Source organism: Mesocricetus auratus, unplaced genomic scaffold (assembly GCF_017639785.1).
Source record: "Mesocricetus auratus isolate SY011 unplaced genomic scaffold, BCM_Maur_2.0 Super-Scaffold_100010, whole genome shotgun sequence".
Taxonomy (NCBI): Eukaryota; Metazoa; Chordata; class Mammalia; order Rodentia; family Cricetidae; genus Mesocricetus; species Mesocricetus auratus.
The window spans coordinates 52,933,061-52,952,071 of NW_024429194.1; the positions used below are offsets into that span (position 1 = coordinate 52,933,061).

At 39.1% G+C, this 19,011-nt stretch overlaps 1 protein-coding gene across 1 annotated transcript in view; it reads left to right on the top strand.

The window, feature by feature from the left end:
• Window positions 1–2,745: 2,745 nt before the first annotated feature.
• Pgap1 (post-GPI attachment to proteins inositol deacylase 1) overlaps window positions 2,746–19,011 on the top strand; it is a 72,947-nt gene continuing 56,681 nt past the window's right edge. Inside the window, exons 1-5 of the mRNA XM_040753620.1 lie at window positions 2,746–3,000; window positions 8,259–8,412; window positions 9,976–10,151; window positions 14,692–14,863; window positions 16,516–16,673. Coding sequence (XP_040609554.1) covers window positions 2,854–3,000; window positions 8,259–8,412; window positions 9,976–10,151; window positions 14,692–14,863; window positions 16,516–16,673 — 807 coding nt within the window. The 5' untranslated portion in view covers window positions 2,746–2,853. The remainder of the gene's footprint in view (window positions 3,001–8,258; window positions 8,413–9,975; window positions 10,152–14,691; window positions 14,864–16,515; window positions 16,674–19,011) is intronic.

The following is a 19,011-nucleotide window of genomic DNA, read 5'->3' on the forward strand; positions in this document are numbered from 1 at the left end:
GTCGAACTAAGAAGCATCATTTATATGGCACTAGTTGGGTAGGCATGTAAGATGGAGATCATAGAGTTTTATACTAGTTTCAGAGAGCAACTGAGCCTAGGCAATATTGCAGGGTTGGAGTCCCTGAGAGGCTGTTGTGTGAAAATAAAAGTGAAGTCCAAGCTGCAGCAGAGACCCCAGGATGTTGGAGATGCCAGAACCATGGGATGTCTGCCAAAGATGCATGCATGGAATGGGACTGACTCAAGAGAAGGGCTGTGAGGCTGGAGAGATGGCCGAGTGGTTAACAGCACTCTAGCAGAGGACCTGAGTTCGGTTCCCAGACCTGTGTGACAGTTCACAACTGTCTGGATCATTCTAGAGGATCCAATGTCTTCTGTCTTCTGCCAGCACTACAAGCATATATGAGATACACTTGGATATATGCAGGCAAAACACTCATACACACAATAAAGAAATGAAACTTTCTTTTAAAGAGATTCTTTGTGTTCTGCAGGCAGCAGAGCAGGAGGGGCAGGGCAACCCAGGCCTTTTAGAGCCCAGAATATTTCATCATGAGCTGTAGATGCCTGACATGGAGTAGGGAAATAGGGTGTTTGTTGTGCTGCCATTTGGTCTGCTTTGGTCTGCTATTTCCTTATTTCTCCCTTTTGGAATGAGAACGTTCACTCTGTGCCTTCATATATTGGGACTATGTAATACCCTTTCTGTTTTATAGGGGCCCAGAGTTAAGAGATTGCCTTAGTCTCAGAAAAAAACACTTTGAATAGTATTGGAGCTGTCAAAGATTATGGGGACTTTTGAAGTTGAACTAAAAACATCTGCATTCAGAGATGGCTGTGATCCTATGGAAACATGAGGTGGAAGGTAATTATTTCAAAGAAAATTGTCAAAGGGTAGAGTTTTGAAGATTAATTTTGTGAACTGGACATATTTGGGAGTGATTTTCTAGATTAAGTTAACTAAAGTGGAAAAACCCACACTAACTTTCCAACCACATACAAATGAAAAAAGGAGGCCCTAGTATTTATCTCTCTTTGCTTCCTGTCTGCAGATACAATCTTCCTGCCTGCCTCCCTCAGGTCCTGTTGCCTTAAATCCCCTGCCTCAGGTCCTGCTGCCATAAATCCCCTGCCTCAGATCCTACTGCCATAAATCCCTGCCATGATGGGCTATGAAACTGTGAGCTAAAATGAACCCTTCCTTAAATTGCTTGTGCAAAGGTATTGCCACAGCATAGGACAAGTAACTAATTCACCAAGTGGGCACACCACAACACAGAAACATATAGGGCATGCCTTAAATTCATCTTTGCTAACCATTACCCTGCTAGTCAGTATTACCCAGAATTCCCTCAAATGTTATTCTGGCCCTTCCAAATCTGTCTCCATACATCAAAGTGGCTTACTTGTCCGTTTCCCCATTCCTTTCTTTCTTCACAAATATTCCATACCCTGTATTTGCTTTGACCTCTAAGTGTTTCTGTGTAGGGTTAAAAAAATATCTACCTTACCACTTTATCTTTGTATCTTTGTGATAGCAAGGCTTTATTTAAAATAAACAATAAGCTTTTCAGTTTTAAAATTCTTTGATTTCATGTATCATAGCCAAATTTACTCAGGATATATGCTAGAAAATTAGTCTAAATAAAATTAAATTGAATTAGTGCCAAAAACCATTCTAAGTAAAATCCTGAAGTTAGCAACACACACACACACACACACACACACACACACACACACACACACACACACACACACACACACACCTCTGCTGTCTGGTCAGCTTTAAGGACTGGCACTTCATAACATTCCAGCGTTTTGAAGCTGTTACATGTATTACAAACGGGTTTGTCTTACTTTTTTTTTTTTAAAGCCCCTCCTTTGTGTAAAGGCAAACAGAAATCCTTCAAACTGTATTAAGTCGTGAGACAGAAAGAGTGAAAGCTTGAGTAAAATTGCCTTCTAATGTCAACATGGAACCGATCCCCAGAGACATGGGGAATCTGAGAGCACCCTGTCAATGTCAACCTGATCCTGTACATCGGTGGGAATTCGTAGTGTCTTTTAGAGACCACCCTTCGTGTGATTTAGATTTCTACCCAAAACTGGATTTCCTCAGACTGTTGTGGGTTTTGTTTTAAAGAGCCTGTGCTTTCAAGTGTTAATACCTACAGGGCTCAAGTCGATGGTCTAAGAGGCCAGGTAAAAGCTATTTGTCTCCTCCAGAATCAAGATAACTGGTCCAAGAAAGCTTCGAGGCGAAACCACGGAAGCCCGAGGCAGTTCGAAATTGAACAGGAAGGGATTTTAAACTGTTGCAGGGAAAGGTGTCTGCGATGTGACAGCCACTGGACAAGCCTTTGATGTGCTGCCTGCCTCCCTTGGCCAGTCAGCACTGGATCAACAACATTCTCTGCACTCTAGGGCGTTATCCTTGCCCGTGGCCAATTCCTTTGGTACCCACCCGGCCCTTCCCCCTCCTGCCTCTCGGATCCCACGCTTCCATCTCCCCTCCCTTCCTTTCCCCCACCCCACTCCCCCTTTTCCCTTTTCTCGCCCCCCTCCCGTTTCTTTCTATGCCCTCCAGCCCAGCCCACTCCGCCTCCTCACTCCCTCTTCCCAGGCGCGCGCTCGCGCTCCCGCTGCAAATGCCTCCAGCTCCCTCCTCCGTGGGCGGTGCCGCGGGCCGGCTGTGCGCAGGCGCGCTGGGCGGCGAGCGAAGGGGAGGGGGTGCTGGCGGGCTCCGCGCAGGCGCGCGCCGCTCTGCTGGGCACGGCTTGGCACGGGCGTCTTTCCCTCGCTCTGTCTGAGCGTCCGGGCTTCTCCAGTCGTAGAGGCGCTCAGCTGCAACATGTTCCTCCACTCAGTCAACCTCTGGAACCTGGCATTCTATGTCTTCATGGTGCTTCTGGCAACCCTGGGGCTGTGGGATGTCTTCTTCGGCTTCGAGGAGAACAAGTGCAGCATGAGCTACATGTTTGAGTACCCCGAGTACCAGGTACGGCCCTCCCTCACCTGAGCGCTCGCGCCTCGCGGGCTGCTCACGGGCTCAGCCGCGATCCCGGCTCGGAGCCTTCCGGGCACTTGGAGCCAGTCTCCTGCCTCGGACTGGGTTAGGCATCCAGTCCTTTCCTCTGGGTCCCCTCGCCCTCCATTCCTGGGCTCTCAGACCCCAGACCCCGACTTCTGACCCTTTGGGCACTGCCTGTTTCATCCCCGGAGAGCCAGCTCCGGTCCCTGTCCCCAAACCCAAATCTCTTCCGACCTCCTTTGCTTGCAAGAAGATGAATTCTCTTAGCGCCCAGTGATGGACATGTCAGATTTCGCTTTTTTGGAAAGAAACCCAGCGTCTGCAGAGTTGCCAAGGCTGATTTTTAACAGGAGCTCTAGGGTTTTTCTTCTGGGTGAAGTGAAAGGCTGCCCTGATGAATAATTAAACTGAAAACTATTTAGTTTTCTCCTGTGGAGATTTTTGCGGATCCACCTGTTCTGTAGGTTCTGATCCCGTGGGTGTGTGTGTACCTGTGTTTTCGCATGCCTCTGAACAGCCAGTGACCTGCACAATCTATTAAGATGTCTATTATAATCAGTTGCATGCAGTCTATTTTGCGGTATTATTTTGTTTTCTCACTGGGTTTAACAGGATCTGCCACCCCTCTCACCGCCCCCACCTCCTCCATTTCAATTTGAATGCTTTCAATTAATTGCTTCATTTGCTCTGCGTAGTAGAATCTGAAATTTCATTCATGACCAGCTGTAGAAAGAGATGATGACAAATTACACAGCTGTCCGGAGAAATTTCCCTCCGGTGATATTTTTGTTAAGCTTTCTAAATGAATCTCTTAATTTTGGAATATCTGTAACAATAACTCCTATAAAATATACGTAATGGTTTTTGATAACGGGAATTCTTAGTATACTTTTAAGGTCATAGCAGATTTTTTGGTAGGATGAAGGAAGAAAATCAGGACTGCGCCTGTGTACAGGTCCTTGGGGAGGTATTTGATGCTGCATTTATTTATGTTTAGAGTCTGGGGTTTAGATTGCTGAAGATCATCCTCCCATGGATATTTGCTAGTAAGAGAGTTCTTACCATGATTTTGCACGCGTGGTTATGAAGGGATGGGATCATTGGATTTCAGATGCTATTGGGGATTTTAACAAATCAATGTTAATTCCTAAGCTAATAAACTGATGTGATGTTGGTTTATGTGCATTAGAATCTTAATAGTTAAGTATGTGAACTTTAGTTTTTTTTAAAACTGGAAATAAAGTTCATCCTCATTTCCTTTAATTAACTACCGTTTAATAATTTAAAAACTCAATAGGCTGAAGTAGGTGACTTTAATTTTGTACTGTATTAAATGAATGCTTTGGTTAAAATAAAATCATTTTGGAACAATAGTTTCCATTTATATTTAGATTTCCCCCTAATTATTTAATCTATTTTAATATTTGCAGTAGTAGAAATTGGCTTCCTGCATGTTGGGAACAAAGCATATGGACCTCACAGATGCATCTCCTGCCTCATGAAATTGACTAGAAAGAGAAAATTACTGTCACTAACACAATAGAACTATTGGGCTTTTTTGTTGTTGTTGTTTTGGTTCTAATTGCTTTTTTGGAGTTTGATACTTATTAATTTGTGAGTACAATGATAATGACAGTGGTAGCAGTTTTGGCATACGTTTTTATCAGACTTTTTTTATTAGTCCTTTTGCTTTGAATGAGCTGTGTTATTTTACAAACAGAATTAAGTCCTGCCTATAGAAATGAGCCTTGTTGAATTAGATTTTAAGACAATTGAACTCATTGGGTTGAACGTCAAATGATTTTCACGTGACTAAAACTGTTTTAGAGATAGTTTATATATTGCTCTTTAAAGTAGCATTTTCTGTACCTTTCTAATTGTTCACAGGTTGATATCCAGCAGGTGGTGTGTCCTACTCAATACGTTTTCATCTTTCTTGAGGCCTTTTTCTTTTTTAAAAAATTGTTCATTTGTGTCTTCCTTAGCTAGTCAGCAGAAAATGATAACTGGCATTTCTTTCTCTCTCTCTATTTTTTGTTAAGTGAGAGAGGAATTTGGAACTCTGCAAAAAAAAAAAAAACGAGCTTTTGAGTTTGACATTGTTTATTATCTCTACTCATCCCCTGCCTGAAATATCCTGAATGCTCTGATATGGAGTTAACCGATTGTTTCACAGTTAGATCTTAAGTGTACATGTCATTTAAAGCTTTTTGCCTTATTATGCCAGTAGGGCCCAAGGCAAACTGTAGAATTTGAGAAGAAACACTCTCGTGTGTCCACTGTGCTCTGTTCATGTGTGTGACCCAATGGCTGCTCTCTGAAAGAAAACAGTGTTGTTGATGTTCATTTAGACGGTCATTTACTGAATGGCTAGATGTATTTGGCATGAGGGAATTAGTGATAAAAGCCCCTATTTCTTTCATGTATATATTTTAAGAAGAAGAGAGACAAGAATATTTAAATCAGTTATAGTACAATGTAGCAAGAGAGAGAAGAGAGAATATACATGTTTGTACTGGGTTTTCAAAGGCATTTGGAAAGATGTGAACTGAAGGGCTGGAGAGGTGGCTCAGCAATTAGAGCACTTGCTGCTCTTGCAGAGAGCCTGAAATTAGTTCCCAGCACCCAGTGGTGGCTCACAACCATACTTATCTCCAGTTCCATGGGATTCTGACACCCTCTTCTGGCTCCATGGTACCATGCAGGCAAAACATAAAGAGTAAAAACTAAATGAATTGGGGACAGGGTGTGAACTTGGACATATAGGTCATTTAGTTAGCATATATAGGAAGTGAGGAAGGCATCAGGACATATTATCTGATCAGCATTTATAATATATTACTATTGATGTAAAAGGGATAAAATAATCTATAAACATATTTGCCTGTATATATTAAAAATATTTGGCAGCACACATAAGTTGATTAATATTGGTTGTTGTCTGGGGTGGGGAACTGTGTAGCTGGAGGATCATGGGTAAGAGGCAGTCTTTTCCTTTTGAAGTTGAAATACTTGAAATGTATTTAACACACATTTTAAAACATGGCATGTGTAAGTTATAAAACTGAAGTAGATGTTGGAATCAAAATTTAAAAGCTCCTTTCTGTAAAGTCTTCATTATTTATGTGTACAGTACGGAAACACATGAGGAATGTGTTTTATCAAGACATTTTGGTAGTAGCATGGACTGGATTGTAGCAGAGAGATTATGACAAGAAGAAGGTTATATTATGTGTGTTTGTCACCCTGTTTTAATCAAGCAGGAGTTCCTAGAACTGCTCTTAGGAGTAGCCTCAGTCAAGGACACTTTAAAATGTCTGCTTTATTTTGATTTTTTCTTTTTGGTTAACTCATGGATATCAAACTTCAATAGTTTTCATTTACAAGTGAAAGACACACACGCACACGCGCGTGCCCGCGCGCGCACACACACACACACACACACACACGAACATTATAAAATAAGACCTTTGTCTTGCAAGTTAGGGTTCTTTATCAGTTGAGGGGTTGAAGTACCAGTGTGCTCATAACACAAATGGGAGAGTTGGTATTTCTGTATTTGGTATATTGGAGAAGATAATTGGAAGTGCTAGTCTGTTAAATAAGCACATAGTAGTCCCATGGATGCTTCTGTGGTGTAATTAGCCCAGATTATAGCAATATCCTTAAATAAATATTTTGGAATCTGCACAAATGATTAGAATTCTTTTTAAAAATTTTCAGCAGAATTAACATTTACAGTTTTTAAAATTCATATGATAAAATTTTTTCATCAAGTATTTATATATGTATGTTTAACATTATCCGATTATTAATATATTGATATCTGTTTAAATCTGTGATTCAGTATAATAGCTTGTTTTTAATGATTTCTATTGTTAAAAAGAGAAAGAAAAGAGACACCAGGTATGGTATGTACTCCTGTAATTCCCAACACTAGGGGAACAGTGGTAGGAGGGTGGGAGTGAATACCAGCGGAGCCTACATAGTGAGAACCTGCCTCAAGGGAGGGGTGAGAGCAGAAGAGTTTATGTCTGCCTGAGAGCAGGGACTAGAACAGAAGAATTCACACCTGCCTCAGAGTGGGGCGTGATCAGAAGAGTTCATGCCTTGCTACATCCTTGATAGATGCCTACCCTCTGGGGAGGATATTAAGACCTAGTATATGTCATATTGAAAATAATTCTGTATACAACTTAGGATTTGCAAAGTAGCTTCAGGCTTGCTAACAGTCCATGTACCTGGTCCACATTTGGAACAAATGCTAATTCAATGGAATGTTTAGGGTAAAAAGAATGTGTATATCTTTTTTTTTGAATGTGTATATCTTGATCAAGACTTTGTTGTAATGTTCACATTATTTTGTTAAACCACGGAGAGGTCAGAAAGTTGCATTGTCAAACAAACGTCCTAGGGCTGTGGAAATGGCTTAGAGATAAAGGGCTTGCTGTGCAATCACAAAGCAGGCTGGAGTAGTCTGTGCTTGTAATCCCAGCTGGGGAGGCAGAGGTAGGCCAGGCAATCTAGCTGAAGCTGTGATCTCCAGGTTCGGGAAGAGATCTTGTCTCAAAACAAGCAAACAAATTAGGTGGAGAATAGTTGAGTAAGTGTTGACCTCCAGCTTCCACATGCACATATACAATATGATCTGCATATTCCTGTGCACACACATGAACACATGTGCACGCACACCACACACACACTAATGAATGAACATGTGTGCACATTAATGAATGAACATGTGTGTACACACACAACAGCTAGAGTACTTAGGGGGCCTGAGTAAAAGGAAATACTTTAGAAAATGGTTAAAATGCCAAAGAGAATTGATCACAGAAAGCTCTTTTCATCGCTTTGAAGTAAAATTGATAACTGATTCTAAAGTAAGTGCATTTCCAATTATGTTTATTTGAAACTTTCTGACATATACCAGTGACATATAGCCATTGTCAGGCATTATTTTGACTCACTGGCATCTGTTAGAATTTCAACTTATATGTGTCTTATGCTTTTATGACGGTTATACCATTCAAGATCCACATAATTTAAGAATAACCCCCTGTTTGAAAAGTGATAACTAGAACTCGTTTTGTGCATTGAGTGCAGTTTATATCATTGGTAATGGTTTATATTGCACTGTTTCAAAGTTCTTTATGTTTGCATTCAATCTGAGTTGTATTAATAAGTGATTAAAACGGGCATATATATTTATTTACTTTCTGTAGAAAATAGAACTTCCAAAGAAACTGACAAAACGCTATCCAGCCTATGAGCTGTATCTTTATGGAGAAGGGTCGTACGCTGAAGAACACAAAATTCTCCCTCTGACAGGAATTCCCGTTCTCTTCCTTCCTGGTAATGCTGGAAGTTACAAACAAGGTAGGTAGTAGAAGGAAAAAGTTAAAGCTGGGAAATTCAATTCCAGGCTTTGGCGTATGTGCGTACTGCATGAATCAAGTGGGGTAAATAAAAAGCTAAGCCTGCTAAGGACTGTGCTAGACCTCCTGGGAGAGCCACGTGTATGCCATGTCCTTCAAGAGAAAGCACACATTAGAAACTCAAGGAGAAGAAGAGTTGAGGACTGCCTTGCAAAGGATGAGAAGAATCAGATGGCATAGGGTAGGGCGAGTAGATTATACAGATACCCGGGAATAGCAGAAGAAAGGTTCATATTGGAAATGAAGTTACAGAGAATGGAATCGGAAGCATTCACGAGGGAGAAAAGTATCTTACACTAACTGAGAGATCAGTTTCTTTCCTTGTGTGGAAACATGCAGTAGTATGGAGGGTTGCAGAATGGTGGGGAGAATGGAAGTGATATATTCAGGTTCCAAATTCAGTGCTGGCTTGGAGAATGTCAGGACTTTCTGGTATAACAGTCAGATGTCCCAGTCTGTAAGTAATTTTGTTTACAAACAAAATCTGCTTTGGTTCCTATAAACATTCCAAGAATTGTTAAATGACACCCAATTGTTTCAACATGTTGGGTAATTACTTATGTGGTTTATTTTCATTTATGAAATACTTGTGGAGTATTTATAGTGAGCCAGGGAGTATTCTAGGTATTAATAATCCAGAGTAGAATAAAACAGTACGTCCATCCCTCACTCATCAAGCGCATATTCTTATTGGGAAGACAGCTGTCAGTAAATGTGCCAGTAATATTCAAAGCTACAAGAAAAATGTAAACCACTGAGGGAGGCAGAGGTAAGTAATAGGAAAGAGACCTGTTTTAGATGATGTGGCCTGGAAAGGCCATGGCGAGGAGGTGGCATTTGAGGAGAGGTGAACATTATTGTTTGGGGAAGTCCCTGATGCAAGAGTATGCTTGGTGTGACCACTGTGACTAGAGAAAAATGAAATGGGAATGGAAAGCCAGCTATGATATATACATATAAGATCCAGGAAAGACTGGATATTTACTTGAGAGGGATATGAAACATGGATGCTTTGGGTAGAACTTATATAATCTGATTTTTTTTGTTATCTATCATGTTTGAAATGATACACACATACATTTACAGTTACAGCAAAGTGAGCTTACAGAGAACTAAAACTTCAGCAGAGAAGTAGAAAATTGCCAGCATCCCGAAAACCTTATGTGTTCCTTCATGACTAAGGCTTTCTCCCCATATATATATATATATATGGGGTGCTCGCTTATTATTCCAAAGGTTCAGTCTATTATATTCATGACAGAGCGTGGCATCACACAGGCAGACATGGTGCTGGAGCTGAGAGTGCTGCATCTTGCAGGCAACAGGAAGTTGACTCACTATCGTACTGAGTGAAGCTTGGTCTATAGAACGAGTTCCAAGACGGCCATGGCTACTGAGAGAAACCCTGTCTCAGAAAAACAAAAAAAGTAAAACCCTTTAAAACAAAGTTGGATGGCATTCTGGAATGTTTTGTACATTGAGCTCATCTCTCTTTCCTCTGCAGTCCGTTCTATTGGCTCCATTGCACTTAGGAAAGCAGAAGACATTGACTTCAAGTACCACTTTGACTTCTTCAGTGTGAACTTCAATGAGGAGCTGGTGGCACTGTATGGTGGGAGTCTTCAGAAGCAGACCAAGTTTGTGCATGAATGCATTAAAGCGATTCTCAAACTCTACAAGGTAGGAGATAAATATGCAAATCAGCAGTGTAACCTTTTAGCAGTATCTTTTTTTAAGGAATAAATTTGATTTCAAATAATATATTTGGTTATATTGAAGTTGAAACAAAAATACAAAAATGGCAGTACTTTTTTAAAAAAAATGTGGTATCCTCAATTTAATGATAGTTTAAAGGTCTAAGTTGAATTTGCAATTTCCTAGTTCACTGAGAGATCCTGTCTCAAAAGATAAGGTGGAGGCCAGTGAGACAACTTAGTGGGTAAAGGCACCTGCTTCCCAGTGTGATGACCTCCATTCAGTCACTGGAGCCCACATTTTTGAAGGAGAGAAACTGCCCTTCTCCCCAAGTTGTCCCCTGACATTCACATGGGCACATATGCCAAACAACCAAAAACTAGAATTTTAGGGAAAGGCATTTCATCAGGGATAAAGGCGTATGGTTTTTGTTTGTTTGTTTGTTTGTTTTGGTTTGTTTTGGCTTTTGGTTTTTCGAAACAGTGTTTCTCTGTGGCTTTGGAGCCTGTCCTAGAACTTGCTCTGTAGACCAGGCTGATCTCGAATTCATGTTTTAAAGACTTTGAGTTTCATTCTCAACCCTGTCTCTAAAAGAAAGACATTTCATAATGATAAAAGGGTCAATTCTCAAGAAAACAAAGTAATCATATGTATGTATCTAATTCACAAAGCAAAATCCAGTAAAACCAAGGAAAGAAATTAGCATTATTAGCACACTTAGTGCTAGTGATTTCACTTCTTTTTTCCCAATTATTGATAAAGAAGTCAGAAAAACTGGGTTTGAACACTATTCACCACCTTTGCTACATAATGCTTATTAGTAATAATAGAATACTGTACTCAATAACTATAGAAACATACTCTCTTTCAGTGCATAATGACCATTTACTAAGTTCTGTGCCAGAGCATATGCTGGTCACAGGTGTTAACAATCTTCTAAGTACTAAATCTATGCAGTGTGTTTTCTGAAAATAGCAAAGTTAAATTAAGGGTCAAAAAATACCTTAAAAACCTATTACTTCTATATTACCCAAAGTTTAAAAAAAATGAAATTTGAGGATACTTTGAGCTGAATTAAAAGGAAAACACTCGTCAGAATTTGTAACATTTTAAATATGTGCAAAATTGTCAAATAATAAAAAAGAATTTATAAAACTAGGTTATGGTTAAAAGAAACACTGGTTTTGAATGCTTACATTAGAAAAGAATAAGATTTCAAGTCAGTGACTTAAGCCTACACCTTTATAAGTCAGAGAGAAAAGAAAGTTAATAAAGTACGTAGAATGAGGAGGAATCACGGTGAAAGAGGAAATTAAAGAAATATAAAACAACAGAATAACCTCTGCTAATGGTTGATTTTCCAAAAAGATCAACAACTCCGTAGATTTTGGCTATACTGATTTGTAAAATGAGAAAACCAAGTGACAACATTAGGAACTAATGATTTCCACAGAGCCTACACAATGAAGAGGATAATGAAGGAACATTAGGCACACTTTCATGCCTGTAAATTTAATAACTGAAACGTATAAATTTCTTGAAGCACAATTTATAAAACTGTCATAAGAAGAAACAAAAAATATGGATAGCCCTCTATCTGTCAGGTTTTGTTTTGTTTTTTGAGTTTGTAATTGAAAATCTTACCACCAAGAAAAACCCAGGGCTAAGTGACTTCCAGTGAAATTCTAGTCCTCATTTAAAAAATAACAATTACCACTCTTAGAACAACAAAAGCAACTCCCAAAAGGAAACTGGAAGAAAAAGCATAGCTCTGACCACAAAACTAGATAAGACTTAAAAAAAAAAAAGGGATACATAATTACATTTTAGAGAATACAGCAGTCACTGAAAAGAAACTAGAGACATTCCTCATTATCATAAATATATAATTTTCAACTAAACACCAGGCTACCAAATTCAGCAGTATATAACATTTATTGCAAGAATTACTAAACTGGTTTAATATCTAAATATGAGTCAGTATGATTCACCATGTGATCTTCTTTGCAGCTGTAGCAAGCCATTTGACCACACTAGCACCTATCTGTGGCTTAATGTATAGAAAAAGGAGCATGAACTCAGTGTAGGAGGAATAGAAATTAACTTTTGTTTTGTGTTTGAGACAGGGTTTCTCTGTGTAACAGTCCTGACTGTCCTGGAACTCTGTCTGTAGACCAGGCTGGCCTCAAACTCATTGAAAACCATCTGCCTCTGCCTCCCTAGTGCTGGGATTAAAGGAGTGTGCCTCCAATGCCCAACTAGAAATTAACTTTCTTGTCCTGAGGAATCTTGAGTGTTATGAGAGAGAAAATGATCCTCTTTAGCTACAGGTAATAACTCATAAGATTATTTATCAGATAAGATAAATAAATGTCAACAACAGTAAGCAAATTTTAATGTTATAGGGTTGGTAGTTTATTAGTTTTGCTAATTTTGTTTTGGATTTTTCTAATAAACACATTAAACTTATAGTACAACTAATCAGTATTTTTAAGATGAGATACCAACAAAAATTTCTATTATAAACAAGTATAGTAAGAATTGAAGGGCAGTTGAACCTCATTGAGTGGTTAAGATACAGGTATGGAAAGATCATTATGGGTAGAGAAAACCTTATCATCGTTAAGAGTCTAAGTAAATAGCAGTCTAGAAAACCACAGAACAGAGAGAGAGAGAGAGAGAGAGAGAGAGAGAGAGAGAGAGAGAGAGAGAGAGAGAGAGAGAGAGAGAGAGAGAGCTAGCTAAGAACTGGGGTACAAGCCACTCATTTAAGGTGAGGGAATGAAAGAACACAGCCCCAAAGACTAAAAGTGAGCACCTGTGGATAGAGAGCAGGAAGAGGGGGTGCAGAGGTTGGCCATTATGGCGATAAACTCTGTATGGGATCCCCAAGACCATCCCCAGGCCGGCTGGCTTGACAGTGGGATTCGTAGACTTGGTTTATAACATACTTACTATCACACAGTGAAAGGACTCAAAGCAAATGAGTAGAGGGGAAAGCACACAGGATGAAATCTGAAGAAAGCAGTGTGAGTGTCCAACAGCTCTCACAGAGTATGAAGCACATTCTCACTACCTCCATCAATAAATTGTGGTGTGAGAAATGTTGCCTATGAAGGGCGCTCGTTAGAGACTCAGTGTCCCAAGTTTTTAATGGGAGCCGAAGCTGAATCTATCTGCTTAACTTATGCCAGAATTCTATCCTGGAGGACAGCAGGTGCTCATCATAAACCATATTGTTTGTATTATGGGCATTATGAACTACCTAAAGAGTGACAAGGATCCTCCCAAAATACAAGGTCCCAGACTGCACTGTGTAGCAACCTTTCATTTAGTTCATTCTGAGACTAGCAGGTGCAGGTCTTCTGTGTCAGCTCTGTTTTGCACAGTAACTGGAGGAGTGGTCCATGGGAAGGGTCAGTGTTGTGGGAGAGAAGTATAAGTTTTACAAGACTAAGGAGAGCAGCTGATACAAACTTTTTGTTTGTTTTTGAGATGGTCTTACTATGTAGTTCTGTCTGACCTAGAACTCACTAAGTAGACCATGCTGGTCTTGAACTCACAGAGATCCACCTGCTTCTGCCTCCCCAGTGCTTGGATTAAAGGTTTGTACCACCACATCTGATAAACAAAGATTATTATTGTCTTTTAAAATTAATTAACTTTGTGTATATGGATATTTTATCTGCTACGTGTGTTCCTGTGCCTTTGCAGGCCAGAAGAGGGCATTGGATCCCTGGGATTAGAGTTACAGACTGTTGTCCACATCTACCATGTAGGTGGTGGAATTGAACCCCAATCCTCTGGAAGATTCAGTGAGATTAACTTCTGAGACATCTCTCCAGCCCCAACAAAAATTATTTTTAAGGCAATACTTTTTTTTTTTTTGGTTTTTTGAGACAGGGTTTCTCTGTGTTGTTTTGGAGGCTGTCCTGGAACTTGCTCTGTAGACCAGGCTGGCCTCGAACTCACAGAGATCCGCCTGTCTCTGCCTCCCGAGTGCTGGGATTAAAGGCATGCGCCACCAACACCCAGCAAGGCAATACTTTTATTTAAAGAATTATATAACCTGTGAATAAATGTTTAAGAGGCTATTTTATTTTTTAATTTCAAATGCACTGTATAGAAATAATTTGAAGAGATACCATATGATAGTATATTGCTTCAGCACCTATAATGGTCTTGTCTTTTAAACTATTTTCAGTGCCAAATATTCTGATTTCTTGTATATTATAAATTTGTACCTCAGATTGTATACAACCTAACAAATGAATACAAACATGACTCACTAAATCAAGAATTCCAATTTCAGTTCAGAAAACCATCACAAAAAATACAACTGTTAAAAGTAACATGGCATAAAGGATTGACATATTGTTTAGGACTGTGTGAAAATAGATTTTTCTCTGTCCTACGGTTTGTCTTTGCTAGTATATTGCTCATATGCAAGCACAGTGCTAAGTATTTTTCTTATAATACTAAGAATTCTGTCGTGATGATTTTTTTCCCTTTTCTTTTTAAATAGGGTCAAGAATTTGCTCCCACAAGTGTGGCAATAATTGGTCATTCTATGGGTGGCCTTGTTGCCAGAGCATTGCTTACACTGAAAAATTTTAAACAAGATTTGATAAATCTTCTTGTTACACAAGCCACTCCTCATGTGGCACCTGTGATGCCGTTAGATCGTTTCATTACGGGTGAGTACTAATACATGCACCGATTTCCATTAGCGTTTGCATCTACGTGTGAGACAGTCCAGCGGCAAATCAGCACTTCCCTTCTCACCAGTGTCTTTCAGCCTAGGCTTCTCATTGAAAAAGCCATTGGTTTTCTTTTCCCAGCCAGTTGACCTGTGTTTGATGATCCCTAGTTTCTAGCACTCCAACTTTGTTATTCTTGGGAATGATTCTTTGTCTTCTAAGAATTACAGATTTGAAACTTGCCATATCTGAATCTTAAAGTAATAAAATTAAGAAATCTTTCTGATTAAAGTTGCTTAAATCTATCGTGCTGCTTCTAATAATGTTGGGTGGGTATACATTTAGGAAAAGAGTCAATTGCTTCTAAGAATGTTGGGTGGGTGTACATTTAGGAAAAGAGTCAACTGAAAATTGTATTTGTTACCACCTTTTCTATTGCATTTTGCACAGTACATATAGACAAGTCATGTAGTTTAGTTAAAATGATTGCAAATACACTTAAAATAATCTTTCAAGATTAAACCTCTTTTTCTTTTATTCTTTTTGTTGTTTTGTTTTATTTTCCGAGACAGGATTTCTCTGTGTAACAGTCACTGGCTGTCCTGGAACACATTCTGTAGACCAGGATGGCCTTGAACTCACAGAGATCCACCTGCCTCTGCCTCCCAAGTGCTAGTGTTAAAGGTGTGCACCACCAACACCTGGATATACTTTTGTTTTTAATTATTTTTTTAGTTTTTTGAGAGTTTCATACAACATGTTTTGATCATATTCACCTGTCTCCTCCAACTCCTCTCTGATTATTCCCCCACTCCCTACCTAGTCAATATTTGAAGGCATGAGTAGGATCTGATGGAGTATGGCAATGGATTCAGTTTTGATACAGAGTAAAAGAAATGATATCTCTTTTGGCCTGGTCTCAATGTAGTAATCAACATTAAAATTTTATTAGTTTTATTTAGTAGATGAAGTGAAAACTTGCCTGGAAGGTCATCACTTTAAGTTTGCTGCTTAACTTAATGGGTAGAAGCCTAAGCCTGAGATTTCTTTCAGAGGTATAATCCTAAAATTAATATGGCATTGCCCTTATAGATTGTAGGAACTTATGTAGTGATATGTGGTAATGGTTGTCCAAAGCAGGGTTGCCAAACCTTCAAAAACTGGGACACATCTGTGACAGGGAAGAGTGTATGTCTTTCTTTTTAAGACTACTTTATTGATGGTAATTCTTGCACAAAATGCACATATTTAATGTATGCCACATGATGGGATTGAACAGGGCATATATCATGACACTAGCACATGGGTATCTACAACTCCTTTGCAAGGTTTGGGATTCTTTGGAGGAATCTAAGGGTTTCTTTGTTATGGTGTGTGGAGTACCACTCTTGTTAGGTACAGAGACGTGATTACATATGAACTGAATGAAAGCTGGTACAGTTTGGCCTTTTTCTTTACTGACACCTCTAGTAACTCTCAGTATTTGTACTCTGACTTATATGCACATCTGATGATTTTTCTCAGAATAGGGAAATGTGATTAATGTTGTTTACCAAATAGCTCAGCAAAATTAAGATAAATACTAGTATTATAAGTATGGCTGCATGAAATGACTTATTTATCAATGTTTCTTTTTTATTTCCTTCCAGAGTTTTATATGACTGTGAACAACTATTGGATTTTAAATGCTCAGCACATAAATTTGACTACACTTTCTGTAGCTGGAGGATTCCGGGATTACCAAGTTCGTTCAGGACTGACTTTTCTACCAAAATTAAGCCATCATACCAGTGCCTTATCTGTTGTGGTAATTATTTTAAAGATTCTATGTAGTAATAGTAGACATGATGGGACATCAAAAGGGAAATAGTGTATACCTGCTTGTAAATGAGTGCTGAATTGGTGGAGCAGGCCTGTGTGTGTGCATGCATGTGTATGTCTATGTGTGCACACGCATGTATGCACATGAGCACATTGGCATATGTTTCAGAAAATTTGAATGAAGATGAATGTGTTGAAAAACAGAAGCATGGATGCTTATGCCAGAGAAAGTAAAAAGGATGTTAGAAACCTTGAAAATTAATGAAAAGAATATTCTCCAAAATAAGAACCTACCCATTAATTAGAGGTGTAACTGTAAGAAAGTATGAGCTAAATGCATGGGGATCTAGTTACATATGAGTGTGAGAGTATTTATAATATTAATAAAATGGCAGACACACCTCATCCTCCTGAATGCTAACTTTGAGTAAAGATTTACCAATTGCTAAATAAAATCATGTTCTTTGATAGTTGAAGTACAAATAAAACCCCAATTAACTTGCTGATTACTAATTAGCCTTCCCTGACAGAACATTGAGTATTGATCTTTAATCAGCATATACAGCCTTTGTAAAGTGAGCTCAGGTTTCCTTTAGAACTTCTTGTATATTTAACTGTAATGTCACCTGTTAAGACCTTTATGTCAAAGGCATACACAGCCTCTCTAGCATGTGGTCCACTTGTCCCTGGTGCTTTGGTGAGATGGTGTTAGAACATCACTGCTTCCGAGTTGTTCTTCAGTGTAACATACCTACTCTTGCCTTACTATTTATCCATTACTTAGTTGCTTACTGAATCCTTCCTTGTCTTATCCAGAGGAGAAATTATTATGCAGGACTATCATTAACTTTTTCTTCTAACTGGAAAAATTAGGATACAGCTAGAATAGTTGTCATATTAAATTAATAATTCTCTCAGACATCATTATTAGTGGTGTGAATCTTGTTTTTGGTGTTGAGTGTCTTAGACAGATATTTTCTGGAAGTCCTCAGAACATCCGGTGTGTCACTCTTTGGTAAACATGAACGATGAAGTCTTATGAAATCAGGCATAACTTACTTGTCATCCTTGACCTGCAGCATGATGTTAGCATCCTGCTTGCTGATGCTTGTCTTCTAAAGAACATTGCATTTGATCTCACATGCATCCTCGATTGCATGAATGTATTTCCTTGTCTACTCTGATCCATTTGACAATATGTTGCTGTCACTATTTCTATATGTCTGATGAAAAGATTTTATGAACTAATTTTCCCATGGTTGTCTATTTGTATAACTTTTATTTTTATTTTTTATTTTTTGGTTTTACGAGACAGGGTTTCTCTGTATTGTTTTGGAGGCTGTCGGTCCAGCCTGGCCTCGAACTCACAGAGATCCGCCTGCCTCTGCCTCCTGAGTGCTGGGATTAAAGGCGTGCGCCACCACCGCCCGGCATAACTTTTATTTTTTAACTCCCAAATAGTCTATAATTTTCACATGCTTATATGTATGCTATTAAAGTCAATTAAAAAGTAACTGTTTTCCAATGTTTATCATAGGAGTTGCATTTATATTCATTCATTGGGACTAGAAACATGATAAGATTTTAATAACATAATTGTGTTTGTAGAATAGGTTAAATTGCTACAATATATTCCCTTATAGGTAATAGTGTCATAAATACAAATGAACATTTACTATGTAGGTCAAGGGTGGCATCTGATTCAGGGACCTAGGCTGATGCCAGACACCCTATCTGGAATACTCCCAAGATCACTTCAATTATCACTAGTTTAACTGATGAGAAAGAAGAATCAGCATAGGGGGAGTACTGGGGCTGAAAAGATGCCTACTACTTCTGCTCACATAGTTAGGGGAAGTACTGTTAACTTCCTAAAGCAAGAGAGGCCAAGGGATTTAGCTATGCTATTTGTTATAGAGAAGAGTGAAGGCATTTTAGTGTACTATTAATGGTTCCACGAGCAACCAGCCTTATAAAATGTACTCATTTTTCTTAAATTTGTTCTCTAACAGTTTCATAAGTGAATATGTGTACTGGTTACTCCCATACCCTCTTATTGCCCTCCCACCCCTGCCAACCTTCTATTTCCCTGCAACTCTCTACCCCATGTTTATATCTGTGTTTGGCTTTGTGACCCACTGAGTTTAACAAGGGCTGTCTGTGTGAACACGAGTTTGGATCTATTCATTGGAGCCTACTGGTCTTTCTGTAGGTACACAATTGAATGCCTTGTCCACAATCTGTCAGTAGCCAATGATTAAGCAGTAGGGGTGGAGCCTCATGAGCTTCTCCTTCCGTAGCTGACTGTTGACAGGGCTAGTCTA